General features: G+C 38.3%; 1 protein-coding gene across 1 annotated transcript in view; it reads left to right on the top strand.

Moving 5' to 3' along the window:
* Positions 1-21,555, top strand: part of NPHP4 (nephrocystin 4) — a 150,579-nt gene that overhangs the window by 28,650 nt on the left and 100,374 nt on the right. Inside the window, exons 3-6 of the mRNA XM_072425968.1 lie at positions 4,787-4,956; positions 10,057-10,121; positions 16,157-16,312; positions 19,851-19,987. Of these exons, the coding sequence (XP_072282069.1) occupies positions 4,787-4,956; positions 10,057-10,121; positions 16,157-16,312; positions 19,851-19,987 (528 nt within the window). The remainder of the gene's footprint in view (positions 1-4,786; positions 4,957-10,056; positions 10,122-16,156; positions 16,313-19,850; positions 19,988-21,555) is intronic.

The following is a 21,555-nucleotide window of genomic DNA, read 5'->3' as shown; positions in this document are numbered from 1 at the left end:
AAAATAAGACCCAGGGCATATTTTGGCATTTCAAAAAATATAAGAGAGTGCCTTATAATCGGGGAAACAGGGTAATATGTTGAGACAAACATCTGTCCCAATTGCATTTAATAAAATAATGTATCTGTTCTGACTTACATACAAATTCAACTTAGGAACAAACCTACAGTCTCTATCTTGTATTTAACCCAGGTACTACCTGCAGTTTTCAATCCTGGACCAGATCCATGCTAGGTTTGCTGGATCACCAGTTTCCCTCATGATATCATCTCCTCCAGTCTTGGAGGGGTTTAATAAATCAGACTGAAAGTGTGCTATTTCCAATTTTCTTCCAATGTCCTTGGTAATTCATATCCCTGGAAATGCTCCTGGAAAATACAGTATGTCTCCAGCAATGTATGCTCCTGGTAACATATCCCTGCCATTGTAGAAATATATGTCCCTGGTAATGTCCTTTTTAGTATATGTCCCTATCCTTGCTATTATATGTCTTTGTATAGATATTTTCCTGGTAATACGAGTCCCTGTAAATAAATGTCCTTCATAATAATGATCATGTTATTATACATTATGTCCCTGGCAATGCTATATATCCTTGCTATAATATCCCTAGTATTGCATGTCTTCAATCACATCCCTAATAATGTGCAAATAACTAATGCAACCAATCGGATTACAGATAATTATTACCAGACATTGAGCGATAGTTGCTGATTGGCTATCATAAGCTTCTTATTATTGCTTCTTGGCTCTATGCCCATTGGTCATTAATCTTTTGCACCCAGCACATTAGATTTATTACCTTTAATTTGTTCTGTACAATAAAGGCAAAGAGTAAATTACACTTCAGCCAAGAGTGTGAATATCACAGTCTGCTGGTATTATTCATATACCTGTCTCATCTTTGTTCCTGTGCTTTTAAGATTAAACATTTACACATAAAAGGGAAGCGACCAGTGCCATCTAAAAACTCTTTGGAGTCAGCAGGGAATGCCATGGCCCTGATCTAATAGAGCTTCCCAATACTGGAGAAGATAAACTTTCATGGGAGAACCTGGGTGATCCAGCAAATCTAGAATGGATCTGGTCCAGAACTGCAAACATTTACCAACTAATAACAAATGATTTTTATGAAATCCATTACAGGTTTGCTGGATCACCCAGAGATAGTTTATCTCCTCCAGTCTTGGAAAGCTTTATTAAATCAGGCCCAATGTTTCCAATCAGCTTTATCATCAAATATATAAAATATTGTCTACATCAATAAAGTTTACCGCACATTACATGCAGGTATATCTTTTTGGTAAAATCTTTTGTTCAGCCAGTTTTCCCATCCAGATACTCTATATACTGGCTCATCTTATTACTTTTCCTAATGACATTCTTGGCAATACAGTTTGGTCAAGGCTGTCATTAGATTATAGAGCAGCAGATCACAGGTCATCTTTGTGTTGTTTCCTCCAATCAGCAAGCTCCATTTATTATAATCACAGCACTGGACATAGCAGCAGAGTCTGAATGGATTACAGAGCCGCCTTGTCCTCTATAAGTCTAAAGGCTGCTGTTGAAGGGATTTTAGGAGGACAACTCAAAGACAGAATGAAATGTTAAAACTTAAACTGAAGTTCTTCTCTGTAAAAAATTGCTTTGCACAAAATCAGTGCCCCATCTTGGACCCCTTCCTCTGTTGAATTTCACCCAAACATGTAATTGTAGAGTTTGCAATGCCTACATTTGCTTTTAGAGCAGTAGATCAGCGTTCCTCAGTCAGGGTTCTGTGGTACCCTAGGGTCCCTCCAGAGGTTGCTAGGGGTTCCTTGAGCAATGAGCAGTTTGCACTTCTCTGGTCAGTTTAAGTGGCACCAATGATCTTTTTGGCTATCTGTAAGGGAGACATTCTTCCCACTGGCCAGCAATGAATTCTTCCTACTGACCACTGCTAATACTTGTCTCTTTGAAATTTATGCAGGTCTGGTCCCCTACTGCTCTCTGTAAATAGAATGAAGCTTACATTTTGGGAAAAAACAAGTAGAGATGTATGGAAGAAGAGACCCTGTGTGTCTCTTCTACCATAAAACATGTTCCTGCTAACATTTCTTTTTTTTAAATGTACGCACACAGCCCATATCATGCTACAACCCCAGGATCTCACAGATGATGGATGTACAAATGGATAAGTCATATCATCCCTGGGCACTTCATGGCTCAACAAAAAATATTCTGATTCCACATTTATAGGAAACAGAGGTATATACAGCATCCAAGATACTTCATCTCCAACACAATACCACTCACCTACCCTAAAATAGTCTCCATCCAGGACAACATAAGCCATTTTTATAACATTACTAATTGTATTTTTTCCATAAAACTTTCATAGTGTGTCATCTTAATGAAGCTTTGTAATATATCTCATGTGCATTGGATTGAAATGTTATGAGCTCCAGAATACTATCAAATGTTAGTAATTTGGTTATGACAAAGATATATTATGGTATGACTTGTTTTCTTGGTCCTTTATAACACTGTATCTCAAAATGCTCTTGTGAAAAACTTTACGTTATTGGATTAACAATATTTCATATTCTATTAATCTACCTAGACTGCGCATAGTAAAATGCACAGTCACCCCTGAGGAAGCCCAACGAGGCTGAAACGCGTTGGGTACCAAAAGGCTGCAAGTGTTTAAACATCAATTGTCTCTTCCTACTCTAGTGTCGGCCATAAGCCGTCACGTTAATCCTGGACAACAACATAAATCCATGCAGTAGGTGATGAATGTCTAGTAAAGGTACAAATGTTTAACATTTGGGACTGGAACTACAAAGGTCTTGAACAAATATTTATATTTACTACTGTAATTGCTTGATGCTATTTGCTCAATACACTTAACATTGCCACAAAAAAATCTTTCAGTTTTTCTTTACTCTGTTCTATATATGTAATTAGGGTTGGCAATCGTCCTATTTTAAGGAATTGTGATTATCACGAACCCTACCAGTACTAGAATTCTTTTGCTCATGATTCCAGAAGACAACCAAAAGTATGACAGAGCAGCTTAGGTAATTGCAAATCACAGATCATGGCAGGAGTGCACCACAATGCTCATGTATGCTGTGCGCATATTTGATCTGAAATCCCTGGCTCATACAGTTCTGTGTTTCTACATTTCTGGTAATGCAGCTAATCTATAGGGAGCTTTTACAAATGCATAAATAAATATTCATAAAAATTTGGAACTGCCAACAAAAGTTTGAAACAAAATATAAAGCAGACATCAGATGATTCTTGCACGATACAAAGGGTCAGGTTCATCTCGGGCAAGAATCTGACATGTATACAGAGATCTCCCAACATACATCCTGACAGATCCATGAGCAACTGACGATGAGTTACCTCAATAGAAGGAAAGTAAGAAGAGCACAGCGGGGTGCCACTCGCTCATTCTCTCCCCTGCCCTCGCCATAGAACAGAATGACGCTGTGTGTTCAGTACTTGTTCATTCATTTGTCACTGGAAGTCATCATGAAAGATTGTTTCCAATGACAATAATTGATTGTGTATGCTGGCTTATTTATAGACAAATGTTATAATATAGTAACTGTGTAGCCAAGAAAACTATTTTGTAGTCCCCATCAAACAACAACAAGGCAGCTTTGAGGTTTTAGATCAGTCTTTTTCAACCTTTTTTACATAGGGGAACCCTTGAAATAACTTCCATGTCTTTAGGAACCCTTAATTATGCTATCCATAGCTTACAATGTATTAGTGTGGTGGTTAGTGGGAAGAATTCCTCTTACATTGAGAACAATGTCACCCTTACAGATAGCCAAAAAGATCATTGGTGTCACCTAAACTGACCTGAGAGGTGCAAATTACTCATCGTTTCAGGAATCCCTAGCAAACTCCTGAAGAACCCTGGTTGAGAAACCTTTCTTTAGACTGTACTCCAACACATAACCCAATCCTTGTGCTTTTACTAAGTTTATTTTTATACAAACTTCCATTAAAAAAGATTAAGTCCTCAGTTCGATTTTCAATTTTATGACCTTCCTGAGAAAAGACATGAAATGCATGCAGCACGTACTGTGTGCATTGAATCCATTTTGCAGGTTCCGATGACAAATGAAAAGCTGCGCACAAGTGCTAAATGGTGCGTGTGCAGCCCAGACAAGGGGAACTCTATCCGAGCATCTCTTCAGTGATTTAGAATCTGTTTGTGCCGTCATGGAGGGTAACTGTCAAATGGAGATAAGGGAATAGGAGCTTTGAATGTCACTGGTTTTCAGATGGATGGGGAACCATGTTTATAATATTTTAGGAATAACAAGGCTGTTTTTGCAAACCTGGGAATTGTACATGCTAAGACCTGGAGCTCTGCTATTTCTAACATTTTCAGAAAAATAAATTTCTTTGCCTATACTTAGCAAGCAGGTCCTGTAAGGATTCTGACTTCTGACTCCTGTTTTTTCAGGAAAAGGTAGGCACTTTTGATTTATATTCAGATTGTTTTATATTCGAGAACCTAAGGTATTATTTTTTGGTGCACTAACCCTAAATGTGCTGTTTTTTATTTTTTTTTTATTTATCCACATAAACAGGCTTGTGCAAATCTTCTGTACTACAATTCAAAACATTTTTAAATGGTTCCCCTTTCCATTCCCTTATACCCAGTATATATAACAGATTTGGTCAGCCAGTATTTTTTTACAAACATTTCTGCATCCGAAAAAGTTTCTTTTAATTCTGTTTCTGAAGTAACATCTGTGTTTTGATTTGTCTGCAGACCATTTACTTTCATACAGCCTTGAACGATCCTAATATTGTCATTGTGGCCGAAGTGATTGCTATATCCAAAAAGAGAGACGGGACCAGGCAGGAATTATCATGCGGTTTTGGGCTCATCCGATTCCTTACCAACCAGCTAGAAGAGGATGCATCAAGTCAAAACAAAAGGTAAATACAGCTATGCCATTGCCATTTAATAATTCTTCACTTTTTGTCCAATATTAAAGGAGTGTATAGTCTTTTCACTGTGTATATATGTAAATATAAAGGCAGCTAGAAGTAAACAGAATCTCATCTTTAAAGTTTATATATGGGCCAAATAATGACAAAAACATTCCTGCAATACATGCAGATCTGTCCCTGTTTTGTCCCCTTAACACTGCAGCACAGAAAAACACCTTCTGATTTGCAATAAATTAATTGAGCCCTATCTTCCTATAGATAACTGACAATATTGCCTCTGCTTTACTGAAATCTCATCAAAAATGTCAGCTATGCTTATTTTTCTTCTGTGCACAGCAGAACACCTCCCCTTTTGTTATGGAGATAGGAAGGGCAGTGCATTTGTAGTTCAGGAGATTTGAAGAACTGGAGAAGATCTTCGGGCTTTTAACATGGCTTGGTAATTTTTTCATCTCCAGTCTTCTGGTGATGGGCAAAGAATATCTCAGTGCTACTACATTATTAATATTATTACCTTGTATTTGTAGCACTGGAGATTACACAGAGCTTTACAAAGTCTATAGTCATGTTTAATAATATACTGTGAATAACGGGTGTGATAGTAACCCTTAGGGGTGGGCCCATGACAGCCATTCACAGTCTGTTTAGTTGAGTAACTCTGGGTGTCATTCAACCTGGAAGATTGAGGACATCATGTGGCATAAAAAAGTATTACATGTAATAATTTCAGCCTGACCCTGTCCATTTTATTGCTTCCTGTCTCAGGGGTCTTTCCTTCACTTCCTGTATCCAGATACAACATAGGAGATATCTATTAAAGGAAGAGAGATTTTCTCTTTGTTGTCATCTGAACAAGTATCCTATCTTCCCTGACATTCAGCCCAGGAGATGATCAATAGACAAGTGAGGTTCCCTTCCAACTAAAAGCAATAATAACCCATCAAAAATTCTAATCCTCATTGGAAAATCAAGGCACTATATAAAAACAATGGTGAACAGATATTTACATTAATATTTACTAAATGTGGCTATTGGTAGGTTTAGTTGTTCTGGTAGGAAATGAACCCTCTCTGCTTTCGTGTAGCTTCTTTTTATCTACATGTATACAGCTACTAAAGGACTGGTAAAGCAGAACTAAACACGTTGTGCTCACCTATCCCTGTTTCGTCACCGGGCACCACCATCTTTCTTCTTCTTTTTGGCTTGTAGACAATCTTTGGCTATCTTGATTGGCCAAGGTAGGATGACGTAACTCTCACACGGGCACGCAGGACTTCATTCTTTGCCAAGGGAAAGCCAAGATTGCAAGAAATGCTGAGCTTCCCATGCATAACTCAGCAAAACTTGACAGATGGGCGGCAGTCGGGGAGGTATGAGCCGTTCTTGCAGGAGGGACATCATCTGTTCCTCTCTGCAATAACCACCGGCCTTGTGTATTTTTCAGCGTGGTTTCTCTTTACAGAACTAACTATTCAGAAGCTGTCTTCCATGGTCTAGTCTAGCTATTCTCAACCAAGGTTTTATGGAACTCCAGGGTTCCTTCAAAGGTCCCTAAGGGTTCCTTCAGCTGTGGTTGACCTCCCATGTGATGATGTCTGCATAGTTTTGAAGCTGCCAACACTTGTTAAAACCATCTGTATGGGACAGGACGGCTGGCCCAGTGGTTAGCACTCTCACCTTTGCAGCGCTAGGTTCCGGGTTCAAATCTTGGCCAGGACTTTATTTACAATGAGTTTGTTTCCCCTGTGTTTGTGTTGGTTTCCAGTGCGTACTCTGGTTTTCTTCCACATCCTAAAAACATGCAGTTAGGTTAACTGGCTTTCCCTCAAAAATTGTCCTTAGACTTCATATGACTATGGTAGGGACATTAAATAGTGAGCCCTTTTGAGGGACAGTTAGTAATATGACTATAAACTTTGTAGAGTGCTGCGTAATATGTTGGCGCTATATAAATAAGGAATAATAATAATTTGCGTGACTCTAATGATGTTTTTGGGTGTACATAGGTTTATTCTAGCCCTTTTTCTTATTGATCCTCCAAATACTGTTTTTAGTTTGGGTTCCCTAAGACCTGAAATTTATTTCAAGTCTTCCTCTGGGATAAAAAAGTTGGGAAAATCCACCGGCAATCAAGGCTCAGCATGTCCTATTTCAAAAGTTTTGGACCTTTACTAGGCAAGTCAGATTTCTTCATGGTCTGTGACCTTGGTCAGACCTCTTCAGAAGCCTCGTTTTCCAGAGCAGACGTTGGGGTTTTTATAAAGCAGTCTAATAACCTCCATGGGTTTCTGAATCCACAAATGAAAATCTGGCACAGCAAAGCACCCATATGGCTTATGTCCTTCCGTTTGCATTACAAAAAGGAAAATTTGAAAATGACATCTGAGAATATTTGCTGCTGCTATTCAGGGTGTCATTTGGACAAGGCGTCCTCATTTAGATGGATGTCATAGCATGTTGTCTATAAGATTATTTAGCTGGGCAGGCTGCTTCCAAAGAGGGAGGTTCTGCAAAGAAAACAGCTTAATAAATGTGGCAATATAGTCATCTTGTTGAGAAAACCATCATTATCAGAGACATAGCCCTCTAAAGACATGTCTGTATCGCTGTACGTAATGTTCAGCTGATGTGAATAATGAAATGGATAGCTAATAGAATATTTGGTTAGAGGGATATTAAGTTAGTGGAGCATGAATGATAATCTGCTTGTTTTGAGGTCACTGTGGCACTCGCAGAATTTTAATCATGCGCCAGTCAATGGGAATTTGCCTTGAGCTCCGACAATCCTATATAATTTCATGACATGTGTAAAATAGCGATAATGTAAAAGAATCATATTTATGTAATGTGTGATACCCTGCTTGAAATTGTTGTTTCCTGGCTAATTTCTTAGGATCGGTCTCAAATTCAAAAATTTTAGTTGGCCGCCATTATGCATTGTGAGGCAGGATCAGTGCTGGGGAAACAGAAAAAATTACTTGATCTTAAGGTTCATATTGTCATTGCTGAGCATTCAATAGAGAAGACATTTTTTTAGGCACTTTTTATCTAAAGATCTCAAAACTTCATAGTATAATTGTGCAGAGCTCAGGAATTATTTTATTTTCTTTATTGTATTCTTTATCTGATTGTTCCCATATTCAGAACATTTCCAGGTCCTGTCACTTTCACCTACACAACATCTCCAAAATCCGTACCTACCTGTCCCCAGAGACCACCAAACTCCTTGTACACGCTCTTATCATCAGTCTTCTGGACTACTGTAACCTCCTCCTCTCTGGTATTCCACTAACCTGACGCTCCCGACAATCTATTATAAATGCTGCAGCCAGACTCATCCATCCTTAGTACCGCTCCTCTTCTGCTGCCTATCTTTATAGTTCTCTTCATTGGCTTCCATTTCATCTTAGAATCAAGTTCAAGCTCCTGTGCTTTGCCTTCAAAGCCCTCACTTTTCTCACCTGGTAAAAAAATACTCCCCCTGCCGCTCTCTCCACTCATCTGATGACCTACTAATGACTTCCTCACTCATAACCTCATCACACACACGGCTCCAAGACTTTTTTAGAGCTGCCCCGACTCTCTGGAATGGTTTTCCTCGTCCTATTCGGCTTTCTTCTAATTTCTGCTCATTAAAAAGAACACTCAAATCCCATTTTTTCAAACTCACCTACCCATCTTCTTATGTCTCCTAAACCTTCACTACTTCCCACCACTCCATATCTCCCCTCCTATTGTGTTTTTTCCCCCACCTCCTAGATTGTAAGCTCTTCTGGGCAGGGTCCTCTCCTCCTGTGTCACTGTCTGTATTCGTCTGTCATCTGCAACCCCTACTTAATGTACAGGGCTGTGTAATATGTTGGCGCTATATAAATCCTGTTTATTAATAATAATAATAATAATAATAATAATATTAATAATATTAATAATTGTGATGTGAATTGCACACCAATGCACTATCCAGCACATGAAACACACAACTTTTCACAGCAATTCTCTTGTGTGCGTATTTAAGCAATGATTTGCTAAAAATTGGTCATGTATGTGTTTTTACCCTGCTATGGTACATTGTCATCCCATTTGTACTGAATGGGTTGCTTTAATGCAAAGCTTGTTAACGTATTACAACCTAAGTACCAGGCTCTGTTCACAGCTATGTGGTCACAATGATGTGTGTTGTAGTATGAAGTGTGTAGTGTGAAGGACAAGGTATCCCTTTGGTTTGAATGGGCAGCCTAAAACACAGTAACTTATCAGAAGAAGCACTTTTTTCTTACTAGCAAGCATTGTTATATGTCATAAGTCTGGTGCTACACACGTTGGGACATTTGCTGGCTGTGTGCATTGGGCTGGTATGAATAATGAATGCCACTACAGTGCACCAACAATGCATCTGGGCCAGGACACTATCTGCATGGAGTTTGCAGGTTCTCCCAGTGTTTGCGTGGGTTTCCTCCGGGTTCTCTAGTTTCCTCCCACATCCCAAAAACATGCAGTTAGGTTATTTAGCTCCCCCCAAAATTGGCCTTAAACTTTGGTAATGACATGACTATGGTAGGGACATTAGATTGTGAGGTCCTCTGAGGGACAGCTAGTGATAGGACTATGGGCTTTGTACAGCTCTGCGTAATATGTTGACGCTATATAAATACTGTGTAATAATAAAAATAACCACATGGTAGAATAACTTATGCACAGGTGTGCACTGGGGCCTAAATCAACCCTAAAGCAAAGGTAAGATGAGAAATAATATGCAGGTGACCATTAATTCAAAAATAACCACCAGTAAAGTAACTAAAAGTATTTCCTTTCTTGCCTGAAAATATTATGGAGAGTCTGTAATGCTATCTAGATCAGCGTTCTGTCCCTTAAGTATGAAAGTCTATCCAATTCACTATGAAATCTGACCTTTAATTAACTTTAAGATTTATCAGGCCTATCTGTACAGTACTGCAGTCTCGTCTCATGATCCCCTGCTGTGTAACCTGCCTTTAATGTTTCTGGGCTCACTAGATTTGTGCATACTAGTGGCTAGTGGCATACTATCGCTAGTAACTAATATTTTACTTTCTGTATCTCTTTTAGGTTAAATCTTTATCACGGATCTCCTCGAGCACTTTTACATCCATCCTTTAAGGATCTAAGTGAATGTAAGTTTAGTTCATTCTCAATTCTTTTTTTCCATTTTATGTGAGGTTCACTTTATTTGCTATTCACTTATTATCTGATCATATAGCACATTGATATGTTCTTGTGAATAAACCTACTGATGGTCGTGCTTAAAGGGATTTTACTATAGAATCAATGCATTCCAAAACAGCTTGACCCCCAAAGCAAGCACATTTTTATAAAATAAAATTTCATTCTTTGTCTTTTTTTTTTCTGCCCTGACATCTTTTGTAAGTTCTTTCAGTTTAGCTTTTTTTACGCTCTTTTACCCTCCACTAACAGAAGCTGAAACATATTACTGGTATGCAGTGCTACCAACAAACAGGCAGGTAATGCTGGGCTGGCTTATGAGAAAGCCTAACATTATCTGCAAACCTATTATCATGGTGTTCTACTTAATGTAGTAGGTTTGTTTTTTTTTTTTTTTTCAAGCTCAAAATGAAAGGGGTGTCCTTATGCGCTGCGAGAATTTGGGTGATTTACAGAAAAATGTGGATTAATAATAAAACAAAAATAATATTCTAATAAATTTTTTTTTTTAATAAATTTTTTGCAAGGGAGGCGCAGCGTGACGTCAGAGTAGTGTTAAGTTGTATGAGGCAACTGTTGCCGAGCCGTACGCTTCAGTATTGTTTCCACCATTACAACAGTCACCCCGCTCCGCCAATACAGATTCTCATCCGATTGTTTTATTTTATTTGTTTTTTTCTCAGATGCTCTTTTAGGTAAGTATGAAATTAGCTGTGTATTTTCTTTATCTGTTATATTTAATGGCTTCAAATAGTTTGACTTTGATAACTATCATTCCTTGCTTGGTCTTAGATTAGAATGAAATAAACCCATAATGAGTTAGAAAAAGCAATCAAATATTTTGTATTTCGTTAGTAATACCAAAGACAATACAACTAATGATAATAGTAACAATAGTAATACTTCACTTAACCGTGAGCTGATCAATGAATCAGAGCCTCTGACAATGAGTCAGAGTCCTTGTCAGCACCATTAGGAAGATCATTATTTTACAAATGTATTTATCCTTTTTTTTAAAAATAATATTAATAGTCTGCAGCATTTAAAATGATGAGTTTAGTGCTCCGTGAGGTCCAAAAGTTTAGCAACCGCTGTTTTCAGCTGGAATGCATTCACTGGATTTAAACCAACCGTTCCATTGGGCTTTACAAACTGATAATATCCGCTCACTGAACATGCTCTACTCTCCCTCCACTTTTCCTTTACATGACTTCTCTCACCACACTGCGGGAGACCTTTACATACTGTGTCATTTTTTTTCATTTTTCAATTTACTTCACCGGGCCTCCTATCACATTATTGACCGCTCGATAAGCCACCCTGGTGCAGTTTATACATTTATTTTTTTCTCCCTTGATCATTCTCTAAAAACATGAAGCACCACAGTGTTAATCAGACCGCAGAAGTGGCGAGAAAGAGAAAACACGTATGAAAGATGAATGTTCTTAATTTTCTTTTATATGTACACTGATAAAATGTAATTGCAGGTTCCCCTTCCAGCCTACCTTATCACCCGTGAGGGCATACATCATTCCTGTGCTTAATCATAAAAAATCCTTCCTTGCTGGAGATGGCCGCAGGAGTTATTCGTTTTTTTTTTTCGTTCTGTGGCCTTTTCAGAGTGATAATGCAGCTTGTGTGCTGCCAACAACATGGTTTTGTTTAAAGGAAAACTCCAACTGGGATACAAAAATAACCAGAAAACATTATAATTTCACATTTTGTGTACAAGGCATTTTTCTTTGGAGGGCTAGTGATGGTGAAGGATTGTAAGCTGTAGCAGTGCCCATTCTAAAATGCACAGTTTCTTTTACAGCTAAAAGTGGATTCCTAATCAAGGTGTTTATTAATAGTTGCTTCTGCATTTTCATTTTTGTTGCCATATGAAATGAGCGTAAGGACTATTTCCATGTGCATACACTATATGGCCTGGACACCTGCACCTGTAAAAGTTGGTCATTCTATTCCAAATCATGGACATCAGTAATGAGTTGGCAACTCTCTGCATTTATAACAGCTTTCATTCCTTTTCCTATATATGCAACTGCTAAAGAATTGGTAAAGCAGAACTAAACCTGTGATACTCACCTATCACCATTGCTGGGTGCCGCCATCTTTCTGTTTCTTCCTGGATTGGCTGTGGTAGGATGACATAACTCCCACACGGGCATTGGGAGTTCATTCTTTCCCAGCATGCGTAAGGGAAACTGGGATTGCTGGGTAACCCTTGCAACGAATGCTAAGGTGCTCATGCATAGCTCAGAAAAAATTCACATGGCAATTGGGCAGGTAAGAAAAGTTATTGCATAAGGGACATTGGCTGTCTTTTTCTGCAATACTCACTTGTCTTCCATAACTGCCTTTTTTCTTCTGGAAAGGTTGGGCCACGTTGTGATCTTGAATGAGAAGGCCTGGCTTGCATACTATTTCAACTTATCTTAAAGGTGTTCAGTATGATTTAGAGGTCAGGGCTCTGTATAGGCAACATATGTTCTCTACTATAGACTCCTTACACCATTACTTTCTGGAGCTGACATTATGCTCAGGTGCTTAGCCATGCTGGAACAGGAAAGGATCCTCCCCAAACTTCTACCACATGGTTGGAAACTCAATGTTATCTAAAATGTCTTAGCATTAGGCAACATTATCCGTACCCAATAAGGTGCGTCCACATGCTTTTGGCTATATAGTGCATATTTTTAATAAACTATATATAGTGCATTAGCACATAATTTAACTGGGTATTAAATCTTTAAAGATAGCAAAGTCTGTTGATCCAGGGAACATCCGATTGCCTCATGGAATCAGAAACAATTTTTTTTTCCCTGTGGCGCAAATTTACCAGTTTTTTTTTGCCATCCTCTGGATCAACTATGTCAATAGGGTTTTATATCTGGGATATGTTTACTTCCGTATTGGTTGAACTTGATGGTCGTTTTTTCAACCTGACTAACTCACTATATAGTAATGTTATAGAGTAATTAGTTAGAAAATTGAGCATGTGTATCATAAATAAGTAATTATATCCTTTCTTTATTACCATTTTGTCCTTTATTGCAGTCACTTCTGTCCTTTTGCTCTTTCTTTAGTCTAATATGGTTAGTTGGTACACACACTGTAGTTCTGGGGAGGGGTCCAAAGGAATCAAAGATTTACGATAAAATGCCACCTCTCCATTAATGCACAAGTTTGTAACACATTTCCAAATGGAACATTTAAGGCATCAAATACAAATGGCAAAAAAAATCATGAAACCTAATCTAATGCAATTAAAATGAATTAGAAGAATAGTAGTTGCATATTAGACAATAACAAATAGCTGGCCATTGATTTGCAAGATACGTTTTTGATCCAGCAAACCTGGAATGAATCTGGTTCAGGATTCAAAACATTTGCTAGCAAATATCAAATGATTTTGGAGAAATCTATTCCAGGTTTGCTGCATGATCCAGCTTCACTGATGAAAGTGTATTCTCTACAGACTTTAATAAAGCTAATAGCTGTAATAGAGTCCACAAGGATGACCTTGACATTATACCATAATGTCCTAGGATAACATGAAGTGGACTTATTCTACACGTTTCGCAGAACTGGTCTGCTTCTTCAGGAATAATAATTAAGAGGTCACTACAGATGATAATAAGTGATCATGCATTGCCAAGAAAGTAAAATCAAGGAAGTGGTCAACTCAAATACACAGAGTGCCGAAATTAAAAACTTAGACCAAGTCGAGGGCCAAACTTGAAATTTATTGAAAAAATTGAGGACGTTTACTACTTCATTCATAACTAACAAAAAGAAACCCCTCTACACACACTTTAGGGTTTAAAATACTCATTTCTATCTATCTATGCAGGCTGTGTGTTGTTCATCCTTTCACATCACAAGTTTGTCTGACACTAAATATTACACCATGCAGTCCCTAATGGATTGAAACAAACACAATACCCCTGGTAGTCAGGCACCATGTGATCATTGCCTAGGCTTTGTGTCACATGGTGGGTGTACAGGAATAATGTCTTTGTATTGCATGTATTGAAAATGATGATGATAGGTGGTAACGCGGACAGGCGAGATGTAGTTCATTTTCTGAAATCTTTGGGGGGGCCCAAAAAAAAGGACCTTGAGGGACAGATTTGGGCCATGGTCCAGTGTTTGACAACCCTGATGTAGATAATAGAATCATTCAGCTAAATGGTCCATATTCATACAAAGCTCTGGTTGAGGTAACAGAAAGGGAGACCTGTGGAACGGTACATACACTCCCCCATTACATGCCAATTCATCAGGATCTGAAGAGCAATCATTTTCCATTTCTATACCATAAAGAAAACTTTTCATGCTGAATCATATAAAGAAATAAAAAGAAGGTCACTTTAAAAAGAAAGTACTTGTCTACATTTAAAATATGCAACACATCTATGATTTTCTTGGAGGAGGTGTGGGGCTTAAATGCCCACCCTGCAAGAGGCCTGCACAAACCATGCCAAGCTTGTTCTATTTTGTGTATAATAATTAGCTGAGTTTTGTGCCAGGCACATATTAATTAACATGCTGCGCCCAGCACCTGCATAAATTGTCAAGGAGGGGATATAATTCACAAACCTGCTCAAGCTCCCTTTTTCCTCAACTATTTAATTTGGAGTAGATATGGGCAAGGCAACAGCTTTTTCAAATTAGACTAAGTTGTTTCAAGACACGCATGTACACTTTTAAATGGCTCGAGGGTCTGAACACCACTTCTACCATAATGAAATCAACTTAAAGGGGAACTGTAGTAGCCATTTTTTTAAGCAAGTCGATGAGTGTGATATGGTAATGGTTATGGTAATGATGGTGTTTTTTTTTATACTCTTGTTTCTGTGTATAGTACGTAGTTTTATATGTACATGTGGGGGCCATAATGGTTTATTACATATGCAGTATCCACATAGCAGTGGTATTTAGTGACTTTGCTGCACTGCACCTCTTTCTTTTATTTCCATATCCCTTTCACTTTCTTTCAATTTGATTAGACTCCTTGTAAGTTAATTTTGGCAGTCCTTGCACAGACAACTCAAATATTCATCTTGCATACATTTACAATTGTAATTGGTATAATGCAGAATAAAAACAATTGAAAACATAACAATCAAAGTCCTCTAACAATGACATCAGGATGTTTGTGCTGAAAAACCCTGATTTGGAAAAAGAAACAATATATAGAGCAGATGCCGACTTTTTTCTAGTTTGTTGTTTGTAGATAGGTTGATGTCACACTATTGATTATGACACAAAGGGTCTGATTTATTAAAGCTGTCCAAGGCTGAAGATAGACTATCATGGGAGAACCTGGATGACCCAGCAAACATAGAATGGTTTATTCAATTAGTTGGCAAATGTGTTCAATTCTAAATCAGGTCCATTCCCTGGTTCACCATGATAGTCTACCTTCTCCAGTCTTGAGGAGCTTTAATAAATCAGGGCCGATGCCAGAGGCAATCACAAGGTGCAGAAACCATTTTTTAGCATTTGAAATGCTTCTTCTTTACCCTGGAATGCTATATAATCTTGCTTGCTAGCATGGAAGCAGCGATGGGGTGACGTCTTGCTTGTCTGGCCAGTACTGCCATTAGAAAGTGAATGCTTTGTGTGTCTCCTATTGATGCCGTCTCTTGCAAGTTGTCACTAACAGTCACCCATGTGACATGCTTCTTATAACCCAGCCTAAATGTCAGAAAATAATAATCCGTGTCTTACAAAGCTAATGTGTTTTAAAAGTACAGGTACCCTTTAAGGTAATGTTCGATTTGGTGATCAGAACTTCAAGAAATTATATATAATGTGTTGAAAACATCCAGCGTTGTTCTTAGTTTTTTTTTTTTTTTTCCTGGAATGATAAAGACTAAGACAAAACAAAAAGCATTCGGTGCACTTTGATGTGCATTTCAAAGTGAAATAGCAGTGATTAGATTCGCTCTCAGCGCTTGTAATGGTTTTCTTGCAGTGAACAGACACATGACGTTGATTGAGAAAAGCCAAATTCAGTACAGTGTGCGCAGACACAACGGGCTGCAAGATATATTCCATTTACTTCCTCCAAACACTCTTGCATCCGGATCAGAGAAAATCCCCGGCGTTCTGCAAGGAAGAGATGACACAGGTGAGCTGTAAAATAATAGTAGTCAATCCTTGAATAGATAAAGTCACATTTGCTTTGGTGGTGATTCTATTACAATAGTAATGTATACAATAACGTTTTTGTAAATTCTCTGTAATAATGAAATAAAAAAAAAGTTTTAAAACAAATGCAATAATCACCCTGGACTGATATGGTAAGTCTTAACAAATGACTTACTAAGTTGGAAGCTCTACAATCAATTACGAATTCAGCCGTCAGAATTATCTTTCCTTCCTACTGCTTCGGGCCTTCTCTCTCAGTCATTGCACTTATTCCCTGTTGATGCAAGGATTAAATTCATACTTTAGTTCTCATTTACAAAGCCCTCAGTAATTCTACAGCCTGTCTTGTCCCCCTGTTTATTAAAACTTTTACATTTGCTAGTGGTCTGATTTCAGTCTACTGATTTCTGATGATAATGGTCTGACTTCAATCTACTGATTTCATCCTCCTTTGTTAGCAAGGTTTCCTAATCTTCTAAAGGGAGCACTGTGCACACACATAATATTTGGCAAAAAAGAAACTTTAATAGTAGACTGTGTGGTGGTTAGTGGTAGAAGCATCTCTTAAAAACAGAATTCCAAAGATGGGCCTCCATTGGTGCCTATTGATGAAATACCTCCTTGCATTGGAGGTCCATAAAGAGATGCCTTTATACGTTGGAGGTCAATGAAAAGCCCTGTTTTGTTAGTGGAGGAGTGCCTCCTGATGGCGATCATTGGATAAGTACCCCTTATTGGTTGACCATTTAGAAGTACCCCCTAGATTACGAAAAAAATGCCCTTTTACAATAATGTTTAGCAGGTAAAAAAAACCCTGAAATTAGTGGCTATTGGCAGAAGTGCGTTATGAAATTGAAAGTCAGTGCGATAATAGATGCACCTAACTTTGCTGGTAGATCTATGTATGCTGGTCTATCACCAGTGGTCATTGAGAAGAAATGCTCCTTACATTGGTGGTGTTTGACAAAATGCTCCCTTATATTGGTGGTTAATGGAGAAATGCCTCCTTACATTGGAGCTGAGTGGTCAAGTATCTCCTTACATTGATAGTCAGTGGAGAAATGCCCCCTTATTTGGTGGTCAGCTGAGAAATGCCCCCTCATATTGGTGGTCAGCTGAGAAATGCCCCCTCCTATTGGTGGTCATCTGAGAAATACCCCCTCATATTGGTGGTCAGCTGAGAAACGCCCCCTCTTATTGGTGGTCAGCTAAGAAATGCCCCCTTATATTGGTGATGAGTGGAGAAATGGCCCCTTATAATGCTGGTCATTTGAGAAATGCCCCCTTATATTGGTGGGCAGTAGAGGAATTCCCCCTTACATTGGTGATCAGTGGGGAAAAGCCTCCTTACATTGGTGATCAGAGTTTAGGTGCCTCCTTTTATTGGTCATTAGTAAAGAAGTGCCCACTTGCCCTGACTGTCATTGGAGAAGGAACTCCCTGTTGGGAAAGGGATCCCAGATATGTAAACCCCTGGAGACCTCTACAACAATTCCAGTTCCATTACAGCATAAAAAAAAGAACACATTGGTAAATTTATCATTGGAATGTACCACTGGGTGTCCAGATTTGCTAAAACATTCCCCTTCCTGGCAGGGAGGGTTTGAGGTGGCCTGATATAGCACTAAATGCCTCACAGCATCTAAAATGAAAGAATTCCCTGATCCTAGGGCTGTTTTCATAGAAGCTGAGCAATGTTCTGTATTTCCACTTGAATTTGTCTGCTAATTTACTGACACTTCAAGCCCCTCCAAGAAGTAGCGGCGCATGTAAGCATTCGAATGCAGCAATGGAAAAACACAAGCCATTTATGCTGTTTCTATTGTTAAACAAGTGCAGAGGGAATATAAATGAATAATTGGGACCCAAACACAGCTGCTCAGACCCTTCATATTTCAGCACTTTAGTCTCCACTGACATATACAAACAACCCCAACATCGTACAATATATCCACGTCCAATCCTCCACAGACAGATTTACAATGCGAGTTCATTAATTTCTTTATGCAGACAGGTTTATTAGAAATTTTATGAGCTAACAGAATAGCAAATACACAATTAACATGCTTGCTGCCGTGGAGTCTTATTTTGTAAGTGTTTGTAATTCTTTCTTTATTAATATTACCTGCTTCTATAGTTCTGTTGGGCTTAAAATTGAACAAATATTGTCTAAATGACTTTCTGTTGGCATTCTTCCCACCAACCACCATCCTAATCTACTGTGAGCTGTGGATATAGTACTTACAGAATTGTGGGTTGTTATTTAGCATCTACTATAACAAATAAATCATACTTTCAATACACTTCAATATCCCATCACAACAATCAACAATGTTAATTGGGCAGCCATTTGGCAAATGACATTTAATGGAGATAAATTTAACAACATGCATGCTTCATACTGTCTAGGGGGAATACATTTGGGGGAGTCAGAAATAGAAAAGGATCTGGGGGTTCTGGTAGATCATAACCTAATATCAGCATGCAAAGCCAAGCTGCAATATCTAAAGCTAGCAAAGTACTTTCTTGTATTAAAAGAGGAATAGACTGCAGAGATGGAGACATAATCCTGCCCCTGTACAAAGCATTGGTCAGACCACATCTGGAATATGCAGTCCAGTTTTGGGCACCAGTTCACAGAAAGGACATTGTGGGATTGTAGAGAGTGCAGAGAAGGGCAACTAAACTAATAAAAGGAATGGAGGAGCTCAGCTATGAGGAGAGATTAGCTGAACTCAATCTATTCTCCCTTGAGAAGAGACGTTAAAGGGGGGATATGATCACCCTGTATAAATATATAAATGGTCCATATAGAGAACTCTCTTCCCCATTATTCACTTTGAGATCATTACAAAGAACAAGAGGGCACTCTTTGCATCTGGAGGAAAAGAAGTTTAAACTCCGGATAAGGAAGGGATTCTTCACTGTAAGGTCTGTGAAAATGTGGAATCAGCTCCCTCAGGAAGTAGTTTCAGCAACTACTATAGATTGCTTTATAAAAAACTGGATGTTTTTTATAGAAGCACAGAATTTAACTGGGGATTTAGCTTTTAAAGAAATGACACCAGCGATTGTTGGTACAGGGAACATCTGATTGAGTCACGGAATCAGGAAGATTTTATGTTCCTGTGTTGAAGCCGAATTGAACTCTAGTATGTTTTATTCCCTAGTAGTTGTACCTATAAAGGATGTTGCACCTGCAAGTCCATCTCTGTTTCATTGTATGGTGATAGCACACACGTTTTCAGTCACTGGAAGCTGCAGGAGGGCTTTATGCATAAGGGCACTGTGTGGTTATGCTCTATAATTATCCTAAAAGGCTGATGAGGTCATGGGAATCTTCAATAGTGATAAGCAGTATCACCCTTCTATCTATACAGTGTGAAGGAAATGAATCACAAAACTGATTAAACAGTTTTTCAAATATATTGATGTATTTTTTAAGTGTATTTTTTAAGTTCTGCTTTAATTCTAACTTCTGCTTTAATTCTAACCTCTGTTTCTGTATTCTTCTGTAGGGGATATCTTGAAGAAACCACATCTACAGAAAACAGTCACTTGTCACTTAGACAAACTCTATCTTATGATGTATCCTTCACTGGAGAAGTTTGAAGAAGAATTGCTCATTTTGGTTAATAGCGATCGCTTACCTAGGGTAAGTGGACAAACCTTAAACTTCATTACGGGAAATTTCTGTTTAATATATGCCTGATTCTTCTCCCATATTCTGCTGTTGGAACCTGTCGGTTATTACCATCCATGTGTTTGGGTATTTAAAATCAGATTGGCCATCACAAGCTGGCACTACTACCCTCTAAACCAGGGGTCCTCAAACTTTTTAAACAGGGGGCCGGTTCACGGTCCCTCAGATTGCCGGGGGGGCCGTACTATAGTTTGAAAAAAAACAGGAGAACATTCTTATGCACACTGCACAAAACGTATATATATTGTATAAAAAACATGAAAGAACAATACTATATGCACAGCACACTTGCCGATCATTAAAAAAAAAAGTGGCGTTTACTTTGGCTTTAAAATTGTTTGAGATTATTCCTTTGCATGGAAAATGCACAGATAAATTTGAATTTTCCCTGTGTGTATTGAAAATGCAAATTTATCTTGCATTTTCCATGCAAATGAATAATCTCAAGCAATTCATTAATTTGCTTCTTTTTATACACCCTACCCTACACCCAACACTACCCCACACTTTTTATTAAGTAAAAAAGGGCTGCTAAAGAAACTTTGTCAGTGTCTGCTACCTGTCACTCACTGCTGCCTTCATACATCAGCTGGATCACACTGCAGCACATGTGTACATGATCAATGTGCAATGTTGCACCCTTTATACCCTGAAGCACCACTTTGCCCTGGGCTGATGGTATGGCATAGGTCTTCCGGGGACCTTCCATGTTTTAAGTTCACTGCATCCATTATTTCCGTATTCTTGAACCATACATGCCCTGTGTAATCATTTCTTTAGCTTATAATTTCTTTTTGCTGGTGATGCTCACAATAAAAATAAAAAAATATGGTACATTTGTGCAGGCTTAACTTTATCTTATGTTATAATCAGACAAGAACATATGTAGACTGACGCGCTACGTGAAGTGTTTTCACAATTCCATCACGTCTGGATCTCATCCAAAGCTGTTACTATAGCATCTTAGAAGCCAAAACCAATTCAGGGATAGTGTTCTGTCTGACTAATCTTTTTGGCAGAGCTGTGAATTTTTTTTCTTTTACAAACCAGTAAAGTGCAAATGCAACATTTGGCCATAAATAGGTTAAAGGAAATCTGTGGCAAGAGGGAGGCCAGGGTTACCATTACTGACCTCTCCTGAAAATATACTTCCCTGACTGCTGGACTCCTATGTATTATACATTGTTGTTATGGAAGGTGAATATCAGGGCTCTTTCCTTCGGTTTTCATTCACCATGCGTTCTTTCACTCTTGCACACATGTGCTTTCTTTGTCTTTTTTTTTTCTCTTTTCCTTGTTTCCTCTCTCTTTTTCACTCTCTCTATATCATTCTCTCTCTCATTCTCACTCTCTATTTCTTATTCTCATTCTTTCTTTTTCTCATTCTTTTTCTTGTTCTTTCTCATTCTCTCTTCTTGCTCTTGTTCTTTCTCTCTCTTTCTTGTTCCTGTTCTTTCTCATTCTCACACTCTCTTTTTCTCATTCTCGCTCTCATTTTTGTTTTCTGTCTCTCACCCATT

Source organism: Pyxicephalus adspersus, chromosome 11 (assembly GCF_032062135.1).
Source record: "Pyxicephalus adspersus chromosome 11, UCB_Pads_2.0, whole genome shotgun sequence".
Lineage (NCBI taxonomy): Eukaryota > Metazoa > Chordata > Amphibia > Anura > Pyxicephalidae > Pyxicephalus > Pyxicephalus adspersus.
Note: the sequence above shows the minus strand (reverse complement) of the source record. Positions and strands in the feature narration are given on the sequence as shown.